Source organism: Hypanus sabinus, chromosome 25 (assembly GCF_030144855.1).
Source record: "Hypanus sabinus isolate sHypSab1 chromosome 25, sHypSab1.hap1, whole genome shotgun sequence".
Lineage (NCBI taxonomy): Eukaryota > Metazoa > Chordata > Chondrichthyes > Myliobatiformes > Dasyatidae > Hypanus > Hypanus sabinus.
This window is the reverse complement of record NC_082730.1, coordinates 6,172,061-6,194,261: the sequence shown is the minus strand read 5'-3', so window position 1 is coordinate 6,194,261 and position 22,201 is coordinate 6,172,061. Positions and strand designations below refer to the sequence as shown.

Below are 22,201 nucleotides of genomic sequence, written 5' to 3'. Positions count from 1 at the left end.
TATGGTGGCCACTACAGAGACTTGGATGACCTTGGGACAGGTTTGGTTGCTTCAAGTGCTGTGTCTTACATGTTTCAGAAAGGACAGGGAGGGAGGCAAAAGAGGTGGGGGTGTGGCACTGTTGATCAGAGATAGTGTCACGGCTGCAGAAAAGGTGGAGGCCATGGAGGGATTGTCTACGGAATCTCTGTGGGTGGAGATAGGAACAGGAAGGGGTCAATAACTTTACTGGGTGTTTTTTTGTAGGCCGCCTAATAGTAACAGGGATATTGAGGAGCAGATATAGGAAACAGATCCTGGAAAGTTGTAATAATAACAGAGTGTTCGTAATGGGAGATTTTAATTTCCCAAATATCGATTGGCATCTCCCTAGATCAAGGGGTTTAGATGGAGTGGAGTTTGTTAGGTGTGTTCAGGAAGGTTTCTTGACACAGTACGTAGATAAGTCTACAAGAGGAGAGGCTGTACTTGATTTGGTATTGGGAAATGAACCTAGTCTGGTGTCAGATCTCTCAATGGGAGAGCTTTTTGGAGATAGTGATTGTAATTCTATTTCCTTTACAATAATATTGGAGAAATAGGAATGGACAAGTGTTTAATTGGAATAAGGGGAATTATGAAGCTATTAGGCAGAAAATTGGAGGCTTAAATTGGAAACAGTTGTTCTCAGGGAAAAGTGCAGAAGAAACGTGCCAAATTTTTAGGGCATATTTGTGTCGAGCTCTGGATAGGTACGTTCCAATGAGACAGTGATGTTATGGTCGGGTACAGGAACCGTGGTGTACAAAGGCTTTAATAAATCTAGTCAAGAAGAAAAGAAAAGCTTACAAAAGGTTCAGAGAGCTAGGTAATGTTAGAGATCTAGAAGATTATAAGGCTACTAAGAAGGAGCTTAAGAAGGAAATTATTCACAATGGAAAAGGATCTTAGTGATTGTAGTGATGACTTGCAGCAGACTGAATAGCTTGAGCATGTAGATATTAAGAAAGAGGATGTGCTGGAGCTTTCGGAAAGCATCAAGTTAGATAAGTTGCCGGGACCGGACGAAATGTAACCCAGGCTGCTGTGGGAGATGTGGGAGGTGAGGGAGGAGATTGCTGAGCCTCTGGCGATGAACTTTACAACATCAATGGGGACAGGAGATGTTCCGGAGGATTGGAGAGTTGCGGATGTTGTTCCTTTATTCAAGAAAGGGAGTAGAGATAGCCCAGGAAATTATAGACCAGTGAATCTTACCTCAGTGGTTGGTAAGGTGATGGAGAAGATGCTGAGATGGAGGTATTATGAACATTTGGTGAGGTATAATGTGACTAGGAGTAGTCCGCATGGCTTTGTGAAGGGCAGGTCGTGCCTTACGAGCCTGATTGAAATTTTTGAGGTTGTGACTAAACACATTGATGAAGGAAGAACAGTATTGTGTAGTGTATATTGATTTCAACAAGACATTTGATAAGATACCCCATGCAAGGCTTATTGAGAAAGTCAGGAGGCATGGGATCCAAGGGGACATTGCTTTGTAGATCCAGAATGGTTGTAGATGGGTCATATTCTGCATAGAGGTCAGTGACCAGTGGTGTGACTCTGGCATCTGTTCTGGGACCTTTATTCTTCGTGATATTTATAAATGTGCTGAATGAGGAAGTGGAGGGATGGGTTAGTATGTTTGCTGATGACACAAAGGTTGGAGGTGTTGTGGATAGTGTGGTGGGCTGTCAGAGGTTCCAGTGGGACATTGATAGGATGCAAAACTGGGTTGAGATGTGGCAGATGGAGTTCAACCTATATACGTGTGAAGTGGTTCATTTTGATGGGTCAAATATGATGGCAGAATATAGTATTAATTGTAAGGCTCTTGGCAGTGTGGAGGATCAGAGGGATCTTGTGGTCTGAGTCCATGGGACGCTCAAAGCAACTGCACAAGATGACTCAGTGGTTAAGAAAGTGTATGGTGTATTGGCCTACATCAATCGTGGAATTGAATTGATGAGCCGTGAGGTAATATTGCGACTATATAGGAACCTGCTCAGACCCCATTTGGAGTACTGTGCTCAGTTCTGGTCGCCTCACTACAGGAAGGATATGGAAGCCATAGAAAGGATGCAGAGGAGATTTACAAGGAGGTTGCCTGGATTTGGGAGCATGCCGTATGAGAATAGGTTGAGAGAACTCAGCCTATTCTGCTTGGAGCGACGGAGGATAAGAGGTGACCTGACAGAGGTGTATAAGATGATGAGAGGCATTGATCATGTGGATAGTCAGAGGCTTTTTCCCAGGGCTGAAATGGTTGCCACAGGAGGACACAGGTTTAAGGTGCTGGGGAGTAGATACAGGGGAGATATCAGGGGTAAGTTTTTTGCTCAGAGAGTGGTGAATGCGTGGAATGGGCTGTCGGCAACGGTGGTGGAGGCAGATCCGACAGGGTCTTTTAAGAGGCTTTTAGATAGGTACATGGAGCTCAGTAAAATAGAGGGCCATAGGTAAACCTAATAATTTCTAAGGTAGGGATGTGTTCAGCACAACTTTATGGGCTGAACGGCCTGTATTGTGCTGTTGATTTTCTATGTTTCACTCAGCCTGTGATATTTCAAAGTTTAAAATAAATTTGATTACCAGTATAGTGTGCAGTTGAAATTCCTTTGTGCCCTGTAGCAAAAGATATGTGTGCGCGCAAAGGCGCACTCTTCAGAGGGATCGTTGTCCTTGGTGTTTCTGTGTTTCGTGACTGCCTGCGGGAGGATGAAAGTCAGGTTGTATTCTGTATACATTCTTTGAAACTTTGAGACAGTGGGTGAGACATTGGACATCAGGAGTGTCCTGCCAAGTTGCATCTCTATCTGGTATGGGATCAGCTGAGCATCGGACTGCAAATCCCTACAAAGGACTGTGGGAATGGCTGAGAGGATCACAGGGGTCTCCCTACCATCTATCGGGGGATTTTTGTCAGGAGCGCTGAGTTTGCAGGGCCCTTAGTATTATCAATGATCCCACATATCCATCCAGCGTCCCTTACTTTCAAAAGTTATTGTGTGATATGTGTACCACTGTGTTTTACACCCTGGTTCAGAGAAATGGTTCATTTTCCAGAATACGTGTATGTAGTTAAATGGCATTACACTTGAACTGTCTTGACATACTAAGCCTTCTGGCGTTGTCAAGGAGATGTGTTGGGGACCAAAACAGTTTCCCTATGCTCCAAATCCCTCTCAGAGTTTAACATCTAATCCCTGGGGCACTAAGGAGAATTATCCCAATGACAAAGGTAATATGTTGACCGATCAAGAGACTACTCACCGGATGGGTACCGGGGCCTGGAGTCTCCCACCTCCAAGCAGTACAGGTGATTGTAACAGCTCCCTACAGCTGACAGGATGCTTTGAGGAGAGTCCTAAGTTTCTCAGGATCAAACTTGGATGTCAAGATTTCTCTCAGTAATTGCTGGACATGGACATCAGAGTGACCACTGGGACTGTCCACTAGGAGTAACTGTTGGGAATGGTCTCACTGTTAGACTCTACACTAATCCGACTTGCTGGTATTCGGCCCTAATCTCATGGACTTGCCTGCTCCCAACACCTGTCCAAATGCCACAAGGCAGGAATTGCCTGGTGGTTGAGGGTGGCGATGGGTGTGTAGGGCAGTGGATGTTGTCGACACAGATTTTACAAATGCATTTGACAAAGTCCCTCATGGGAGGCTAATTGAGAAGGTTAATGGGGTCCATGGTTAATTGGAAGGTGGAGATTAACCCAGATAAATGTGAGGTGTTGCTCCTCAGGAAGGCAAACGCAAGGAGACAGTACAGTGTTAAGGACAAGATCCCTAACAGTTTTTTTTCTGGGCAGAGAGATCTTGGAATCCAAGCTCATAGCTCCTTGAAAGTGGCTACTCAAGTCGATAGGGTGGTTAAGAAAGGTTTATGGAATGGTTAGTTTTATTAGTCAAGGGATTGAGTTGAAAAATCTTCCAACTTTATAAAAGCCTGGTCAGGCCACATCTGGACTATTGCATGTGGTTCTGGTCGCCCCACTATAGGAAGGATGTTGAGGCTTTGGAGAGAGTGCCAAAGAGGTTTACCAGGATGCTGTCTGGTTTAGAGGGTGTGGTTATCGGGTGAGGCTTTCTTATTGGCCAATGTCAATTAGGTCAAAAACATGGAATATAATACTGAACACAGTGCAGATGAACTTCAGGAGGGGGAAGGGGAAGTGTCAGGTATGAGGGAGTACCCCTGTGGCTGTACCCATTGACAATAAGTACTCCTGATTGACTACCGTTCGGGGGGAGCGACCTACCTGGGGGAAGCTGCAGTGGCCGTGCCTCTGGCACAGAGTCTGGCCCTGTGGCTCAGAAATGTAGGGAAGGGAAGAGGAAGGAAGTAGTGATAGGGGACTCTATAGTTAGGTGGTCCGACACGCAATTCTGTGGACGCAGGAAAGAAACTCGGATGGTCGTTTCCCTCTCAGGTGCCAGGGTCCAGATGTTTCAGATCACGTCCAAGATATCCTGCAGTGGGAGGGAGAATACACAGAGATCGTGGTACATATTGGTACCAATGACATAGGTCGGAAAAAGGAAGAGGTCCTGAAAAAAGACTACAGGGAGTTAGGAAGGAAGTTGAGAAACAGGACCGCAAAGGTAGTAATCTCGGGATTACTGCCTGTGGCACGCGACAGTGAGAATTGGAATAGGATGAGGTGGGGGATAAATGTGTCATTGAGGGATTGGTGCAGGGGGCAGAGATTCAGATTTCTGAATCATTGGGACCTCTTTTGGGGCAGGTGTGACCCGTGCAAAAAGAACGGGTTGCACTTGAATCCCAGGGGGACCAATATCCTGGCGGGGAGGTTTGCTAGGGAGAGTTTAAACTACAATTGTTGGGGGGTGGGAACCAAACTGGGGAAGAGGAGGTTGGCTCAGAAATAGAGAAAGCTTGTAAACAGTGTGAGAAGGAGGATAAGCAGGTGATAGAGAAGGGACGCACTCAGACCGAAGGCTTGAGATGTATCTTTTAACGCAACGAGTATTGTGAACAAAGTGGATGAACTTAGAATGTGGATCAGTTCTTGGAGATATGATGTAGTGGCCATTACAGAGACTTGGATGGCCCAAGGACAGGAATAGTTACTTCATGTGCTGGGATTTACATGTTTCATGAAGGAAGGGAGGGAGGCAGAAGAGGTGGGGGTGCGGCACTGTTTATCAGAGATAGTGTTATGGCTGCCATTGAGGGATTGTCTACGGAGTCTCTGTGGGTGGAGGTTAGGAACAGGAAGGGATCAATAACTTTACTTGGTGTTTTTTATAGGCCACCTGATAGTAACAGTGATATTGAGGAGCAGATAGGGAAACAGATCCCGGAAAGGTGTAATAATAACAGAGTGTTTGTGATGGGAGATTTTAATTTCCCAAAGATCGATTGGCATCTCCCTAGATCAAGGGGTTTAGATGGGGTGGAGTTTGTTAGGTGTGTTCAGGATGGTTTCTTGACACAGTGCGTAGATAAGTCTACAAGAGGAGAGGCTGTACTTGATCTGGTATTGGGAAATTAACCCAGTCAGGTGTCAGATCTCTCAGTGGGAGAGCATCTTGGAGATAGTGATCATAATTCTATCTCCTTTACAATAGTATTGGAGAGAGATAGGAACAGAGAAGTTAGAATAGCGGTTAATTGGAGTAAGGGGAATTATGAGGCTATCAGGCAGGAAATTGGAGCCTTAAATTGGAAACAGATGTAGCAAATATTGAGGGCATATTTGTGTCGAGCTCTGGATAGGTTCATTCCAAAGAGACATGAAGTTATGGTAGGGTACAGGAACCGTGGTGTACAAAGGCTGTAATAAATCTAGTCAAGAAGAAAAGAAAAGCTTACAAAAGGTTCAGAGAGCTAGGTAATGTTAGAGATCTAGAAAATTATAAGGCTACTAGGAAGGAGTTTAAGAAGGAAATTTGGAGAGCCAGAAAGGGGCCATGAGAAGGCCTTGGCGGGCAGAATTAAGGAAAACCCCAAAGCATTCTACAAGTATGTCAAGAGCAAGAGGATAAGACATGAAAGAATAGGACCTATCAAATGTGACAGCAGGAACTGTGTATGGAACCGGAGGAAATAGCAGAAGTATTTAATGAATACTTTTCTTCAGTATTCACTATGGAAAAGGATCTTAGTGATTGTAGTGATGACTTGCAGCAGACTGAAAAGCTTGAGAATGTAGATATTAAGAAAGAGGATGTGCTGGTGCTTTTGGGAAGCATCAAGTTGGATAAGTCACTGGGACTGGATCAAATGTACTACAGATTACTTCAGGAGGAGATTGCTGAGCCTCTGGGGATGATCTTTGCAACATCAATGAGGATGGGAGAGTTTCCCGAGGATTGGAGGGTTGTGGATGTTGTTCCTTTATTCAAGAAAGGTTGTAGAAATAGCCCAGGAAATTATAGACAGTGAGTCTTACCTCAGTGGTTGGTAAGTTGATGGAGGAGATCCGGAGAGGCAGGATTTATGCACATTTGGAGAGGCATAATATGATTAGGAATAGTCAGCATGGCTTTGTGAAGGGCAGGTTGTGCCTTACGAGCCTGATTGCATTTTTTGAGGATGTGCCTAAACACATTGATGAAGGAAGAGCAGTAGATTTAGTGTGTATGGATTTCAGCAAGGCATTTGATAAGGTAGCTCCTGCATTACTTATTGAGAAAGTAAGGCATGGGATCCAAGGGGACACTGCTTTCTGGATCCAGAGCTGGTTTGCCCACAGAAGGCAAAGAATGGTTGTAGACGGGTCATATTCTGCATAGTGACCAGTGGTGTGCCTCAGGGATCTGTTCTGGGACCCTTACTCTTTGTGATTTTTATAAATGACCTGGATGAGGAAGTGGAGGGATGGGTTAGTAAGTTTGTTGTTGACACGAAGGTTGGAGGTGTTGTGGATAGTGTGGAGGGCTGTCAGAGGCTACAGCAGGACATTGATATGGTGAAAAACTGGGCTGAGAAGTAGCAGATGGAGTTCAACCCAGATATGTGAGAAGTGGTTCATTTTGATAGGTCAAATATGATGGCAGAGTATAGTATTAATTGTAAGACTCTTGGTGGTGTGGAGGATCAGAGGGATCTTGGTGTCTGAGTCCATGGGACGCTCAAAGCAGCTGTGCAGGTTGACTCAGTGGTTAAGAAGACGTATGGTGTATTGGCCTTCATCAATCATGGAATTGAATTTAGGAGCCAAGAGGTAATGTTGCAGCTTCATAGGAACCTGCTCGGATCCTATTTGGAGTACTGTGCTCAGTTCTGGTCGCCTCACTACAGGAAGGGTGTGGAAACCACAGAAAGAGTGCAGAGGAGATTTACAAGGATGTTGCCTGGATTGGGGAGCATGCCTTATGAGAATAGGTTGAGTGAACTTAACCTTTTCTTCTTGGAGCGACGGAGGAAAAGAGGTGACCTGATATAGGTGTACAAGATGATGAGAGGTATTGATTGTGTGGATAGTCAGAGGCTTTTTCCCAGGGCTGAAATGGTTACCACAAGAGGACACAGGTTTAAGGTGATGGGGAGTAGGTACAGAGGAGATGTCAGGGGCAAGTTTTTTACTCAGAGAGTGGTGAGTGCATGGAATGGGCTGTCGGCAATGGTGGTGGAGGCGGATACGATAGGGTCTTTTAAGAGAATTTTAGATAGGTACATGCTTAGTAAAATAGAGGGCTATAGGTAAGCCTAGTAATTTCTAAGGTAGGGATGTGTTCAGCACAACTTTGTGGGCTGAAGGGCCTGTATTGTGCTGGAGGTTTTCGATGTTTCTATGTTTCACTCAGCCTGAGATATTTTAAAGTTCAAAGTAAATTTGATTATCAGTATAGATATATGTCACCATATATAACCCTGAGATTCATTTCCCTGTGATTATAATCCACAACTCTATAGAATAGTAACTATAATAAGATCAATGAAAGATCAACCAGAGTGCAGTAGACAACAAATTGTGCAAATACAAATATAAGTAAATGGCAATAAATAATGAGAACATGAGATAATGAGATAAAGAGTCCTAAAAATGTGAGCATTAGATGTGAGAACATTTCAAGGATGGAAGAAGTGAATGTAGTTACACCTTCTATCCAAGAGTATAATGAGTGAGCGGTCATAACTGTTCTTAAACCTGGAGGTGTGAGTCCTGAGGCTCCTGTACCTTCTACCTGATGGCAGCAGTGAGAAGAGAGCATGACCTGGGTGGCGGGGATCTCTGATGATGGATGCTGCTTTTCTACGATAGAGTTTCATGTGCAGTAGATGTACTTAATGGTTAGGAGGGATATACCTGTAATTTATTGGGCCAAATCCACTATCTTTTGTTGGGTTTTCCATTCAAAGGCATTGGTGTTTCTATACTAGGTAGTGTTACAATCAGTCAATATACTCTCCACTACTTATCTATAGAAGTTAGACAAAGTCTCATATTCATTTTGAGATCCCAGTTTGATTTTAGAGATTACATTTAAATTCCAGGTTAATGATCCAAACCCTGGAGGAATGTTGCAAGCTAAAGAACTTGAATCCTCCTGAAATTGCATTTAATGTAAGGTATGAGGGTTTCAAAAATTGTTGAAATTGATGGTGATGGTGTTTGTGTTTTGTGCAGCCAGCGACTGTGGTCCTCCACCAGACATGGAGAATGGGAACTACACTGCATCAGGCTACACAATTGGGAACTGGGCATTTTACACCTGTAATAAAGGGTAAGCAGTGACTCTCCATTAGACCATATTACAACAGATGGCTGTTGAGATCGAGCCATTCGGTGTATTTAAAGCAGTTCTTTTTTAGTCAGGTCATCAAAGGTTATGGGGAGAAGGCAGGAGAATGGGGTTGAGAGGGATATTAAATCAGCCATGATGATGAAAGAGCAGACGTTATGGGCTGAATGGCCTAATTCTACTCCTATGTCTTATGTTCTAAGTGTCTCCACACAAGTCAGCCGAGACCTGCCTCGGGCTCTCCTACATCGAATGTTTAACCAGCTTACCTCCACCCTGCAGGACAGCTGCAGAGGGAAATAACTGGTGAGAAATCCAGCCCCATTTACCTCTGTTGGCTGGCTGACTTCCTGTCTGCAGCTACCAGCCAGATGATTTTCTCTCCCCCACCCACCTCCCTTACCAGAGATCTCCCCTCAGCTCAGAGTCGCCCCTCACTGCCCTTGGTGGTTCACAGGGAAGGGGCTGTGTCAGGTCCTGGGAGTAAAACCACGGGAGAGACAGGTATACCTCTCCCCCACCCCCACCGTGGATCTCTGCAGACTGTGTGTTGTCAGGGAGAGGCAGAATTTTCATCGTTTAGTACTGGACTTTATGAGTGACTACTGAGTGTGACCATGGGCTATCTGCAAGGAGTGACCGTTGCAAAGAGAACTGGGAGTGACCACTGGGCAGTGAACACTGAGGGTGATCACTGGGAGTGAACATTGGGGGATGACCGCTAAGGGTGTAACTGTGGTTAATTCCAGGTGGAGCCACTCCAAGCCGTCACTCCCTGGTGGAATAATAGAGTACAAAACAATAACGCACAGGAACAATCCCTTCGGCCCTTCATAGCTCTGCTGACCCAGATGTGAATTTAAACTAATTCCACCTGCCTACACATGGTTCATGTGTCTCCATTCCCTGCCTGTTGATGCGCCTGTCCAACTGCTCTTAAACTTTGTGGTTTTAACAATTAACATCATCTGCTCACACAGCATGTTCCGGGCAGCCTCCGCTCTGTGTAAAACAAAACTTGCCCCACACAAGGGAAGAGTGGGCCATCTTGGGTTATTTTCTGAGCAGCATTCGAGACTGAAGGCTGGCCTGGTAGAGGTTCATAAGATTGTGAGAGGCATTGATTCGGTAGGTGGCGTCTTTTTTGCAGGGTAGAATATTGATAATGGCTGGGGTCACCCTTCTTGTAAAGACACCGTCCAGAAGAAGGCAATGGCAACCATCTCTGTAGAAGAATTTCTCAAGAACAATCGTGGACATGCGACCATGTGCGCCCACGTCATATATTTTCACACAGTTAAATATACTAAGACCCAGCTGGTGGCGTACTGGCATCAGCGCTGGACTTTGTGACAAAAGGTCCGAATTTTGAATCCAGCCAGCTGCCCTACACGCTTTCTATCTATGCTGGTGATCTCTTTGGAAACTCACCCAGCAGAAGGCAATGCAAACCACTGCTATAACTTGCCTCGTACACAGTTCCCCACTACGGTTCAGAGAGGTATGGAGGGAAATCGCCCACTAACCGGACAAATGCGACATGCCTTCCCTTTCCTAAATATACTAAATATGCTCACTGGAATTCAGTGATTTATCGTTATGTATTGCAATGTACTACTGCTGTGTAACAACAAATTTCACAACACATACCCAGTGATATTAAAGCTGATCCTGATTCTGAGTGGAGTTAGAGGGAATTATTTAGACTGGCATCGTAAACAGCACAGAAGCGATGGGTTGAATGGCCTTTTCCTGTGTCGGCCTAGTTCCACACCAGTGTCTCCAATGCTGCCTCTACACACTCCTTTGGAGTTTAGAATTTTGCTTCCTAAACTCCATTGGGAAAAATACCACCCATTTGGAAGGAATGGGAAACCCATAGTAAATCAGTTAGTTTTGGTTTGTATGGGTGACACTGTGTGCATCAAAAGAGGTTCTTGATTAGCCAGGGCAAGAAAGGGTATGTGAAGAAGGCAGGGGAGTTGGGATGAGTGGAAGAATTGAACCAGCCATGATTGACTGTCAGTGCGGACTCAGTGGGCTGAATGGCCTACTTCTGCTCCTAAATCTTCTGGTCTTATGGTCCAGTATTGTTCTGCCGTGCACTCGGGTAAGCTATGCTGGCTCCAGAGTGTGTGGCAACATTTGCTGGCCACCCCCAGCACAGCCTTAGATTTTGTTTGTTGTTAATGCCAATGATACCTTTTACTGTATGGTTCTATGTATGTCTGATAAGTAAATCTGAATCTTGAATCTGAAGCCTTTTCTTTCAGCTATATTCTGTATGGGAGAAACAGGATACTGTGCACAAAAAATGGATGGACCAAACCTTCTTTGTGTTGTCAGAGTAAGTGATGAATAGACCTTCTTCTCACTTGATTGCTATGTTTTAAACCATTTCACTGTGAAACAATTGTAGAGAAAGTTAGATGTTGGCCTATTCGGATAGTGGGGAGGAGAGATCTCTTCACTCAGACGCTTGTCAGTCCGTAATGAGCAAAGTTCAAAGTAAACCTATTATCGAAGTACATCAATGTCACCATATACAACCCCGAGTTCATTTTCTTGTGGGCATTCACAGTAAAATGAGAAACACAACAGAATCAATGAAAGATTGCACCCAACAGGGTGGGAAACAACCACTGTGAAAAAAGCAACAGAAGTGCAAATACAAACAGGAAATGGGAAAAAAGAAATAATAATATTAATAATAATAATAATAATAATAAATAAACAATTAATATCGAGAACATGAGAGGACGAGTCCTTGAAAGTGAGTCCATAGGTTGTGGGAACATCTCAGAAATGGGGATGAGTTATCCCCTCTGGTCTAAGAGCCTGATGATTGAGGGGTAGTAACTGTTTCTGCACATGGCGGTGAGGTCCTGAGGCTCCTGTAACTTCTTTCTTCAGTGTGGTGGGGGTCCCTGTTGTTGGATATTGCTCTCCAATCCATTATCTCGATTAATAATGGCAAGCATGTCGTAATCTTGCTTGAACTCCCTGTCAACCTGTGTGGTCACTTTAAGGGAGCTATAGGCTTTGCGCTGACATCTCTCTGAATGTTAACACTGTTGAGGGTGCTGCTATTAACTGTGTACTGTCCCTTTACATTAAGTGGAAAACCACACTGTATGACAAGACTTGATATTGTTCTAAAAATAGAGAGCCAGCTGATAGAAGTGTGTCGTGTCCAAGGCTCAGTCATTCTCAGCGCTAAACTGAACTGGCTCGGTGGCTGTCACTCCTGGATTGTTCCGAGGACTTGGAAGTTTAATTTCTAATAATCTGTGTGTTATTTGCTCGCTTTTTGCTGCTTGTGCTATTTGTTCATTTTTTGTGCATTAAGTGTCTGATGTTTTCGTTAAACTGGTTCCATGGTCAGTGTTTCCTCTAATTTGTAAGGACCAGTGTGCACCAAAATCTTGTGCTGTGCAATATTTTGCCCAGTGTCAACACCATGTACACACTGAATAATTTCTTCAGTAAAAACAGTATAAATATACCAGTTCTAAATGCTGTAGACAAATCTTCAGAAACTCCATGTTGTCAGCACCATCTGCATCAGATACCGGAAAAAGAAATGTGATTGTCTACGATCATGAAATATACTTAACATGCCATTGTGGTAGAGGGTGACAAACCTTTTGTGTGCAGTTTAAATTCCTTTGTGCCCTATAGCAAAAGATGTGTGCGCGCGCACAGGCGCACTCTTCAGAGGGAACGTTGTCCTTGGTGTTTCTGTGTTTCGTGACTGCCTGCGGGAGGATGAAACTCAGGTTGTATTCTGTATACATACTTTGAAACTTCGAGGCAGTGGGTGAGACATTAGACATCAAGAGAGTCCTGCCAAGTTGCATCTCTGTCTGGTATGGGAGCAGCTGAGCATCGGACTGGAAGTCCCTACAAAGGACTGTGGGAATGGCTGAGAGGATCACAGGGGTCTCTCTACCATCTATCGGGGGCTTTTATCAGGAGCGCTGAGTTTGCAGGGCCCTTAGTATTATCAATGATCCCACACATCCATCCAGCATCCACTTTGACCTTTTACATCAGGAAGGGGTAATTCATAAAAACAAGAACAGTCAGGATGGGAAACAGTTTCTCCCCCAAGGCCACTGGGCTTCTGATCTCCCCACCATATTGCATTCAAAGTGTGACTGGTTAATCTGTTCTTTATCTTAAAATATTTACTTTATACCCATATGCAGGATTCATCTGTAGATTTTATCCTTACTTTCATAAGTTATTGTGTGTTACATGTACCACTGTGTTTTACCCCCTGGTTTGGAGAAATGCTGTCTCGTTAGACAGAATACGTGTATGTAGTTAAATGGCATTAAACTCAACCTGACTTGACATACTAAGCCTTCTGGCATTGTCAAGGAGATGTGTTGGGGACCAAAACAGTTTTCCTGTGCTCCAAATCCCTCTCAGAGTTTAACATCTAATCCCTGGGGCACTAACTCGAGAGAGACCGATGGGAGCTCCCACCAAAGACCCAGCAATTGAAGTCTGTGATTGAATTGTAGGGTGCAGGTGGGGTCCCTGCAGGGTGGGACCTCCCTCACCAGAACAACCAGTTCACTCCTCACGATCACCGCTGGCATCCACTGCATCTGACTGCCTGAAGTGACCACTGGGAGTGACCGGCTGGAATAAACACTCCAACTGACCCTCATCAATCTGTTTGTTCTCAGTCAGGACGGACACTTGTCTCACCTCCCCGCTCACTCCTGCCTGTAACCACTGGTGATGACAGTTCCACTCACTGTTTTACAGAAATAGAGTGTGACCATCCACCAACAATCAGCAATGGCAGGGTTACTGAGGAAGAGGAATGGACGTATGGGGCCGAGGCGATTTATTCCTGTGACAAGGGATATACCTTGACTGGTCAAGAGACCATTCACTGCACGGATACCGGGGCCTGGAGTTACCCCCCTCCAAACTGTACAGGTGATGTAGTCCAGGTGTTGAATGGTGGCAACTGGTCACTGGTTGTGTGGGTGCTCTTGATGAAAACACCTGTGGGGACAGTCTATGCTGGGTGGGTGGGTGGGTGGAGTTCTGGAGTTTACCTGCAGAATTGACCTGGGATGGTCATTTTTCACAAGGTTCCTGCCAGTAGATGCTCAAATTTCACCCAGTACATGTTGCAGCTTCATAGGATCCTGGTCAGACCCTACTTGGAGTACTGTGCTCAGTTCTGGTCGCCTCACTACAGGAAGGATGTGGAAGCCATAGAAAGGGTGCAGAGGAGATTTACAAGGATGTTGTCTGGATTGGGGAGTGTACTTTATGAGAATAGGTTGAGTGAACTCGGCCTTTTCTGCTTGGAGCGACGGAAGATAAGAGGTGACCTGACAGAGGTATATAAGATGATGAGAGGCATTGATCGTGTGGATAGTCAGAGGCTTTTTCCCAGGGCTGAAATGGTTGCCACAAGAGGACACAGGTTTAAGGTGCTGGGGAGTAGTGTCAGAGGAGTTTTTTACTCAGAGAGTGGTGAGTGCGTGGAATGGGCTGCCGGCAACGGTGGTGGAGGCGGATACAATAGGGTCTTTTAAGAGGCTTTTAGATAGGTACATGGAGCTCAGTAAAATAGAGGGCTATAGGTAAGCCTAATAATTTCTAAGGTAGGGATGTGTTCAGCACAACTTTGTGGGCTGAATGGACTAAATTCTGCTGTAGGTTTTCTGTTTCTATGTTTCACTCAGCCTGTGATATTTCAAAGTTCAAAGTAAATTTAATCATCAGTATAGATATATGTCACCATATATAACCCTGAGATTCATTTTCCTGTGGGTATACTCAACAACTCTATAAAATAGTAACTATAACAGAATCAATGAAAGATCAACCAGAGTGCAGTAGACAACAAATTGTGCAAATACAAATATAAGTAAATAGCAATAAATAACGAGAACATGAGATAAAGTGTCCTTAAAATGTGAGCATTAGATGTGGGAACATTTCAAGGATGGAACAAGTGAGTGTAGTTATCCCCTTCTATCCAAGAATCTAATGGTTGAGGGGTCATAACTGTTGCAGGTGCGAATCCTGAGGCTCTTGTACATTCTACCTAGTGGCAACAGTGAGAAGAGAGCATGACCTGGGTGGTGGGGATCTCTGATGATGGATGCTGCTTTTCTATGACAGTGTTTCATGTAAAGTAGATATATTTAATGGTTAGGAGGGATATACCTGTGGTTTATTGGGCCAAATACAGCACCTTTTGTAGGATTTTCCATTCAAAGATATTAGTGTTTCCATACTAGGCAACGTTACAACCAGTCAATATACTCTCCAGTACATATCTATAGAAGTTAGTCAAATTATAGACAATAGACAGTAGGTGCAGGAGTAGGCCATTTGGCCCTTCTAGCCAGCACTGCCATTCACTGTGATCATGGCTGATCATACACAATCAGTACCCTGTTCCTGCCCTCTCCCCATATCCCTTGACCCCGCTATCTATAAGAACTCTATCTAACTCTCTCTTGAAAGCATCCATAGACTTGTCCTCCACTGCCTTCTGGGGCAGAGCATTCCACATATCCACCACTCTCTGGGTGAAAAAGTTTTTCCGCATCTCTGTTTTAAATGGCCTACCCCTTATTCTTAAACTGTGGCCTCTAGTTCTGGACTCACCCATCAGTGGGAACATGCTTCCTGCCTCCAGTGTGTCCAATCCCTTAATAATCGTATATGTTTCAATCAGATCCCCTTTCATTCTTCTAAATTCCAGTGTATTCTAGCCCAGTCGTTCCAATCTTTCAACATAGGACATTCCCGCCATTCCGGGAATTAACCTTGTAAACCTACGCTGCACCCCCTCAATAACAAGGATGTCCTTCCACAAATTTGGAGACCAAAACTGTACACAGTACTCCAGGTGGGGTCTCACCAGGGTCCTGTACAGCTGCAGAAGGACCTCTTTACTCCTATGCTCAATTCCTCTTGTTATAAAGGCCAGCATGCCATTAGCTTTCTTCACTGTCTGCTGTACCTGCATGCTTGCTTTCATTGACTGATGTACAAGAACACCCAGATCTCATTGTACTTCCCCTTTTCCTAACTTGACTCCATTTAGATAGTAATCTGCCTTCCTGTTCGTACCACCAAAGTGGATAACCTCACATTTATCGACATTAAACTGCATCTGCCATACACTCGCCCACTCACCTTGCCTGTCCAAGTCACCCTGCATTCTCATAACATTCTCCTGACATTTCACACTGCCACCCAGCTTTGTGTCATCAGCAAATTTGCTAATGTTACTTTTAATCCCTTCATCTAAATCATTAATGTGTATTGTAAACAGCTGCAGTTCCAGCACCGAACCTTGTAGTACCCCACTAGTCACAGCCTGCCATTCCGAAAGGGACCCATTAATCGCTACTCTTTGTTTCCTGTCAGCCAGCTAATTTTCAATCCATGTCAGTACTCTGCCCTCAATACCTTGTGCCCTAATTTTGCCCACTAATCTCCTGTGTGGGACTTTATCAAAGGCTTTCTGAAAGTCCAGGTACACTACATCCACTGGCTCTCCCTTGTCCATTTTCATAGTTATATCCTCAACAAATTCCAGATTAGTCAAGCATGATTTTTCCTTCATAAATCCATGCTGACTCGGACTGATCCTTCTACTGCTATCCAAATGTGTCGTAATTTCCCCTTTTATAATTGACTCCAGCATTTTTCCCACCACTGACGTCAGGCTAACCGGTCTATAATTCCCTGTTTTCTCTCTCCCTCCTTTCTTGAAAAGTGGGACAACATTAGCCACCCTCCAATCCGCAGGAACTGTTCCTGAATCTATAGAACATTGATAAATGATTACCAGTGTGTCCACGATTTCTAGAGCCACCTCCTTAAGTACCCTGGGATGCAGACCATCAGGTCCCTGGAACTTAGCAGCTTTCAGACCCAACACCATTTCTGCCTAATATAAATTTCCTTCAGTTCATCTATTACCCTAGTTCCTTTGGCCACTATTACATCTGGGAGATCGTTTGTTTCTTCCCCAGTGAAGACAGATCCAAAGTACCTGTTCAACTTATCTGCCATTTCCTTGTTCCCCATAATAAATTCACCCGTTTCTGTCTTCAATGGCTCAATTTTGGTCTTAACTATTTTTTTTGCTATTCACATACCTAAAGAAGCTTTTACTATCCTCCTTTATATTCTTGGCTAGTTTACCTTCGTACCTCATTTTTTCTCCGCGTACTGCCTTTTTTGTTATCTTCTGTTGCTCTTTAAAAGCTTCTCAGTCCTCCGGTTTCCCACTCATCTTTGCTATGTTATACTTCTCTTTTACTTTTACACTGTCCTTTACTTCCCTCGTCAACCATGGCCTCCCCTTACTCCCCTTAGGATCTTTCTTCCTATTTGGAATGAACCGATCCTGCACCTTCTGCATTATTCCCAGAAATACCTGCCATTGTTGTTCCACTGTCTTCCCTGCTAGGGTTTTGTTCCATTGAACTTTGGCCAGTTCCTCCCTCATAGCTCCATAGTTCCCTTTGTTCAACTGTAATACTAACACATCCGATTTTCCCTTCTCCTTCTCAAATTGTAGGTTAAAACATATCATATTATGTTCACTAACCTCCTAATGGCTCCTTTACCTCGAGGTCCCTGATCAAATCTGGTTCATTGCACAACACTAAATCTAGAACTGCCTTCTCCCTGGTAGACTCCAGTACAAGCTGTTCTAAGAATCCATCTCGGAGGCACTCCACAAACTCCCTTTCTTGGGGTCCAGTACCATCCTGATTCTCCCACTCTACCTACATGTTGAAATCCCCCATGACAACTGTATCATTACCTTTGCGACATGCCAATTTTAACTCTTCATTCAACTTACACCCTACATCCAGACTGCTGTTTGGGGGCCTGTAATTAACACCCATTAGGGTCTTTCTACCCTTAGAATTTCTCAGTTCTATCCATACTGACTCTACATCCCCTGATTCTATGTCCGCCCTCTAATTCTCATTCTCATCTTTATCTTGAGATCCTAGTTTAATTTTTAGAGATTCCATTTAAATTCCAGGTTAATGGTCCAAACCCTGGAGGAATGTTGCAAGCTAATGGACTTGAATCCTGAAATTGGATTTAATGTATGGTATGGGGGTTTCTAAAATTGTTGAAATTGATGGTGAAGGTGTTTGTGATTTGTGCAGCCAACGACTGTGGTCCTCCACCAGACCTGGAGAATGCGACCTACACTGTATCAGTCAACACAATTGGGAACTGGGCGTTCTACACCTGTAATAAAGGGTAAGCAGTGACTCTCCATTAGACCATATTACAACAGACGGCTGTTGAGATCGAGCCATTCAGTATATTTAAAGAAGTTCTTTTTTAGGCGGGTCATCAAAGGTTATGGGGAGAAGGCATGAGAATGGGGTCGAGAGGGATATTAAATCAGCCATGATGATGGAAGAGCAGTCTAGATGGGCTGAATAGCTGTTGTGATGGAAGTGAGAAAGATTCTTTGGGTCTCAAAGGCAAGAGCTCTGGATACAAATTTTTAATAAGGAGTTTATTTTCAAGGGGAGAAAAAGCTTGGGAACAACACAAGCAGCTACAATATTCATACAACTGTGCTTAGAATAGAGGAGCATGGGAAAAATCGGGTCTGCAGTACAATACACGGGAAAACGGTGAGGGGACGGAATACAGGTACACATACAAGCAAGGGAAAAGTAACTACAATACGTGCCTCCCTCCTTGGCTAGGGGCAAGCACAGCTCTTTGCTAAAGAAAAACAATAAACGCTCCCACAACCCTATTCAGTGCACACCTTACCACGTGTCTCCAGCGCTGTTCTGCAGTCTTCAGCCTGGTCCCTCAAGGATGGCAAAAGAGAGAGCGAGCCAAGCACATGTAGCACTCTTTATAGGTCAGGGGGCCAACTGCTTGGTGCTAGACAGGCTAATCCAATTAAGGTGGCCAATGGTTAAGTGCGCATTGATTAGTTGGGAAGGGCGAAATGTTGACTGGCAGGTGGTGTGACCTCCGACCAGGTGAGGGCAGTGCTGTCACGGGACAGGCACAGGTTACACTCCACCCCTCAGAGAACACACCACACAGCCAGGACACATAAGGGAGAGTGAAAACAATATCAACAGATACGAGAAGTAACCATTTCAAAGCAGCTAAATAAAGGCAGGCGCACACTTAATAATTTGGCATGCACAACATAGTATAATAATAGCAATATTGACAAGAATGAGTGCGATGGACATCTGGGTCACCTCCCGTGACTCTCGGCCCGCACCATAACTGGGAAAGGCTATCATCCAGAACCTCTCAGCCTCCGTAATGGCCCTCTTGTCCTGATGACCTCTGTATGCTGGGTGCTCCCCAAGGTCGATCAGGGGGTGGATGAGGGGCACCACATATGCTGGAAAACAGCAGCCGTACCAGCTGGTGGGGAGCCACGGGTAGGCGCCGTGGCCGCAGGTCCAGTGGGTCCCGTTCAGAGTCCAGGGAACTCCCAGCTTAGCGGCACCATCAGCAGTGGTCACTGGGGCACCCGGGTACCAGTTTCACTCGCAGTCGCTGTGTCCGACTGAAAGGTTGGATGTGTGCTCATTGCAGAACCTGCACCAGCATTCCCCTGGGTCGACTCAGTGGCTGTGGGATAACTCTGAGGGTGGGGATGCGAGTGGAGGTCAAATTGTAGGGAGGGAAATACCAGTTCCTGAATCACCCACCCCATCGGGGATCAAGGGAAGAGACGTTGTGTAGTGGGGAAGAGAGTGGTGGGGGACTGCCAGCAGGCCCCCCCCCCACCAAACAGATATACCAAAACCAATAGGAGCAAACAGTCTGTGTAAACAGTTCATCTTGATGTCATCCAGTGGGATCGGCGTGTGCTGGGCTTCGCGTGCAGATCCAGCAGTCCGATCTGTTGGTGTTGCTGGCAAACTCATAAGCGACCCTGAGGAAGGTGTTGGCAGCTGTCATGAAGCCGATTATCTCACCAACCAGGAGGGATTACTGAAGTAGCACTATTGTCCTGTGGGGGGGGGGGGGGGGGGTGGGGAAGCAGGAGGAAACTCATTCCCGTTGGGTTAAATGCCGGGTATGTATACAGGGCAAATCAGATTTACCCGGAATGGTGACTCAGCGGGTGTCCCCTGGACCCCGTGCGACAATTTCTCCCTTCTTGGGGGGTCCCGGTGGCTGTCTTATCCATATTCTACCCTAGTCCTTGGTCTCGGGGGGTTCAGTGGTTTCCAAGCCGGGCGATGTGAAGTGTGCCAGATGGCGGGACAGTAGGGACCCCCCCCCGGCCAGTGGGCCGTGTGCTTAATTGGTCAACCGCCTGCTGAAGGACACTTAGCCATCCCTGCAGTGTGCCATAGGGTGTCAGAGTGCAAACTTTTTCCTTGAGCAGGCCGTTCATTCTTTCAATTAAGCCCGATGCCTGGAGGTGATGGGGTATGTGAAACAGCCATGAGATCCCCGCCTCAGCCGCCCAGGTCTGGGCTTTGGCCCCAGCAAAGTGTGAGCCCTGATCAGATTGTACCTCCCATGGGACCCCATAGATAGAGGAGCGGTGCTGTCATCCATTGATGGTGGTATTCTGGTCGGCCCTCTCACAGGCACCACCACCAGGACACCCGCGTAGGTGTCCACCAGCATCAGGGCGTACTGTTTCTTATTCTGTCGCGGGAGCAGTCCAATATAGTTGATCTGCCATACCCGACCCACTCCCATGCCGTGACGGATATGGCCTGGTGGCCCTCTCGACCAGCCCCGTAGCTTGACCTGCTGGCAGATGGGGCAGTTAGCTACAGAGGTTTTGCATTGGTCAAGTGTCAAGGTGACACCAAATTGTTCAGCCCACTGTCGCGTGCCATCGGCCCCTAAGTGGCCACCTTTGCGGTGTGCCCACACAGCTAGTGCACTGGTGTTTGTGCCAGGGGTGGAAGTGGTAGCAGATGATATTTGGGCAGCCTGGTCCACAGCGGCATTATATGTTGCCTCATTGTTATCTTTTTGTGTATGGGCATCCACATGGTGGACAGAATTTTTTCTGTGAGTAGTCTGGTCCCAAATGAAACGCCAGTGGTGCTGTCCCCAGAGGGGTGCCCGTGTATTTCCCACCCTATGTTATGCCACCAGGCCATCCACACCAGCATGCCATTAGCTACTGCCCAGGAGTCAGTATAGATGTGGATTGGTCTGCTGGTGCTTTGGAGGGTGAGGGCTACTGCTGCCAGCTCGGCAAATTGACTGGAACCCCCCCCCTCCCCCTCTGTGGTCAAAATTTTGCCCTTGGCAGGATGAAGTGCTGCTGCTTTCCACAATGGTATTCCCCCTTTCCAGCAGCTGGTGCTGTCTGTGAACCAGGCAGTTTGCTGTCAGGGTCGAGGGAATCGAAGGGTTGACCCCAACATGCTGGGGATGTCCGGGGCAGGGTCCTGGGACTGGGGGAAAGCCATGACTTGTTCATGGAGGCGGCTGACCCCTTCAGGACCGGGCTGAGCCCGGTCCGCAATGAACCACTTCCACTTGACAATGGAGGACCTCTGGGCACGGCCCTCTTTGTGGGTGTAATCGGGGGATTTGACCCATCGCATTATGGGGAGATGGGGGCGAAGGATGACAGCGTCAGTTCCTGTTTGGTGTTCCATGGCAATGAGTGCCAGATAACAGGCTAGTAGCTGGCACTCGAAGGGGCTGTAGCACGCTGCCGCTTCAGGTAGGGATTTAGTCCAGAAGCCGAGGGGGACTCTGCTCCTGTGGGTCCTTTGTCAGAGGCTCCACTCAGCCACCGTCTCGCTGGCTGAAACCTGTAACTCAAAGGGCAGACCTGCCTGGTGGGGAGAAAGTGGCATTGCTTGTTCCACAGCCTGTTTAGCTGTATCAAAAGCAGCCTGTTGCTGCGGTCCCCATAGAAATGTGGGTATTTTTCCTGGAGATCCTATAGAGTGGCCGAAGAAGCATGGTCAAGTGAGGTATATGCTGTCGCCAGTAGCCCAGAAGCCCCACAAATCTCTGTGTGTCAGTTTTATTAGAGGGGACAGCAAAATTTAAAATTTTATTTTTAGCAGCATCAGGGATATTTCTATGGCCAGATTTCCATTGTGTTCCCAGAAAAAGAAATGGCTGGGGCCCTGTACTGTCTCCATGTTAATTGCCCAGCCCCATCCCCTGAGGGATTCAATTAGCATGTGAAGGGCTTCTGAGACAATGGTCTCAGACGGGCGTTGGAGGAGGATATCGGAGGATATCGTCAACGTAATAGGCAATTGACAGCTCGGGGAGGGGGGGGGGGGGGGGGAAGCTGGATGCGGGGTAAATCGCGGGAGATAAGACCATAGCAGATTGTGGGGCTGTGGACATAGTCTTGGGGTAGGCGACAAAAGGTGTATTGTCTGCAATCCCAAATAAATGCAAATTGGTCCTGGCTATCCTGAAGCAAGGGGAC

At 46.0% G+C, this 22,201-nt stretch overlaps 1 protein-coding gene across 6 annotated transcripts in view; it reads left to right on the top strand.

Moving 5' to 3' along the window:
• Window positions 1-22,201, top strand: part of LOC132380948 (sushi, von Willebrand factor type A, EGF and pentraxin domain-containing protein 1-like) — a 94,418-nt gene that overhangs the window by 11,588 nt on the left and 60,629 nt on the right. For all 6 annotated transcript variants that reach the window (XR_009507881.1, XM_059949957.1, XM_059949959.1 and 3 more), the window contains 4 exons: window positions 8,631-8,727; window positions 11,019-11,092; window positions 13,528-13,704; window positions 17,937-18,033. Coding sequence is in view for 5 of the 6 variants with exons in the window: in XM_059949957.1 (XP_059805940.1) it covers window positions 8,631-8,727; window positions 11,019-11,092; window positions 13,528-13,704; window positions 17,937-18,033 (445 nt within the window). In the remaining variant the exon portion in view is untranslated. The remainder of the gene's footprint in view (window positions 1-8,630; window positions 8,728-11,018; window positions 11,093-13,527; window positions 13,705-17,936; window positions 18,034-22,201) is intronic.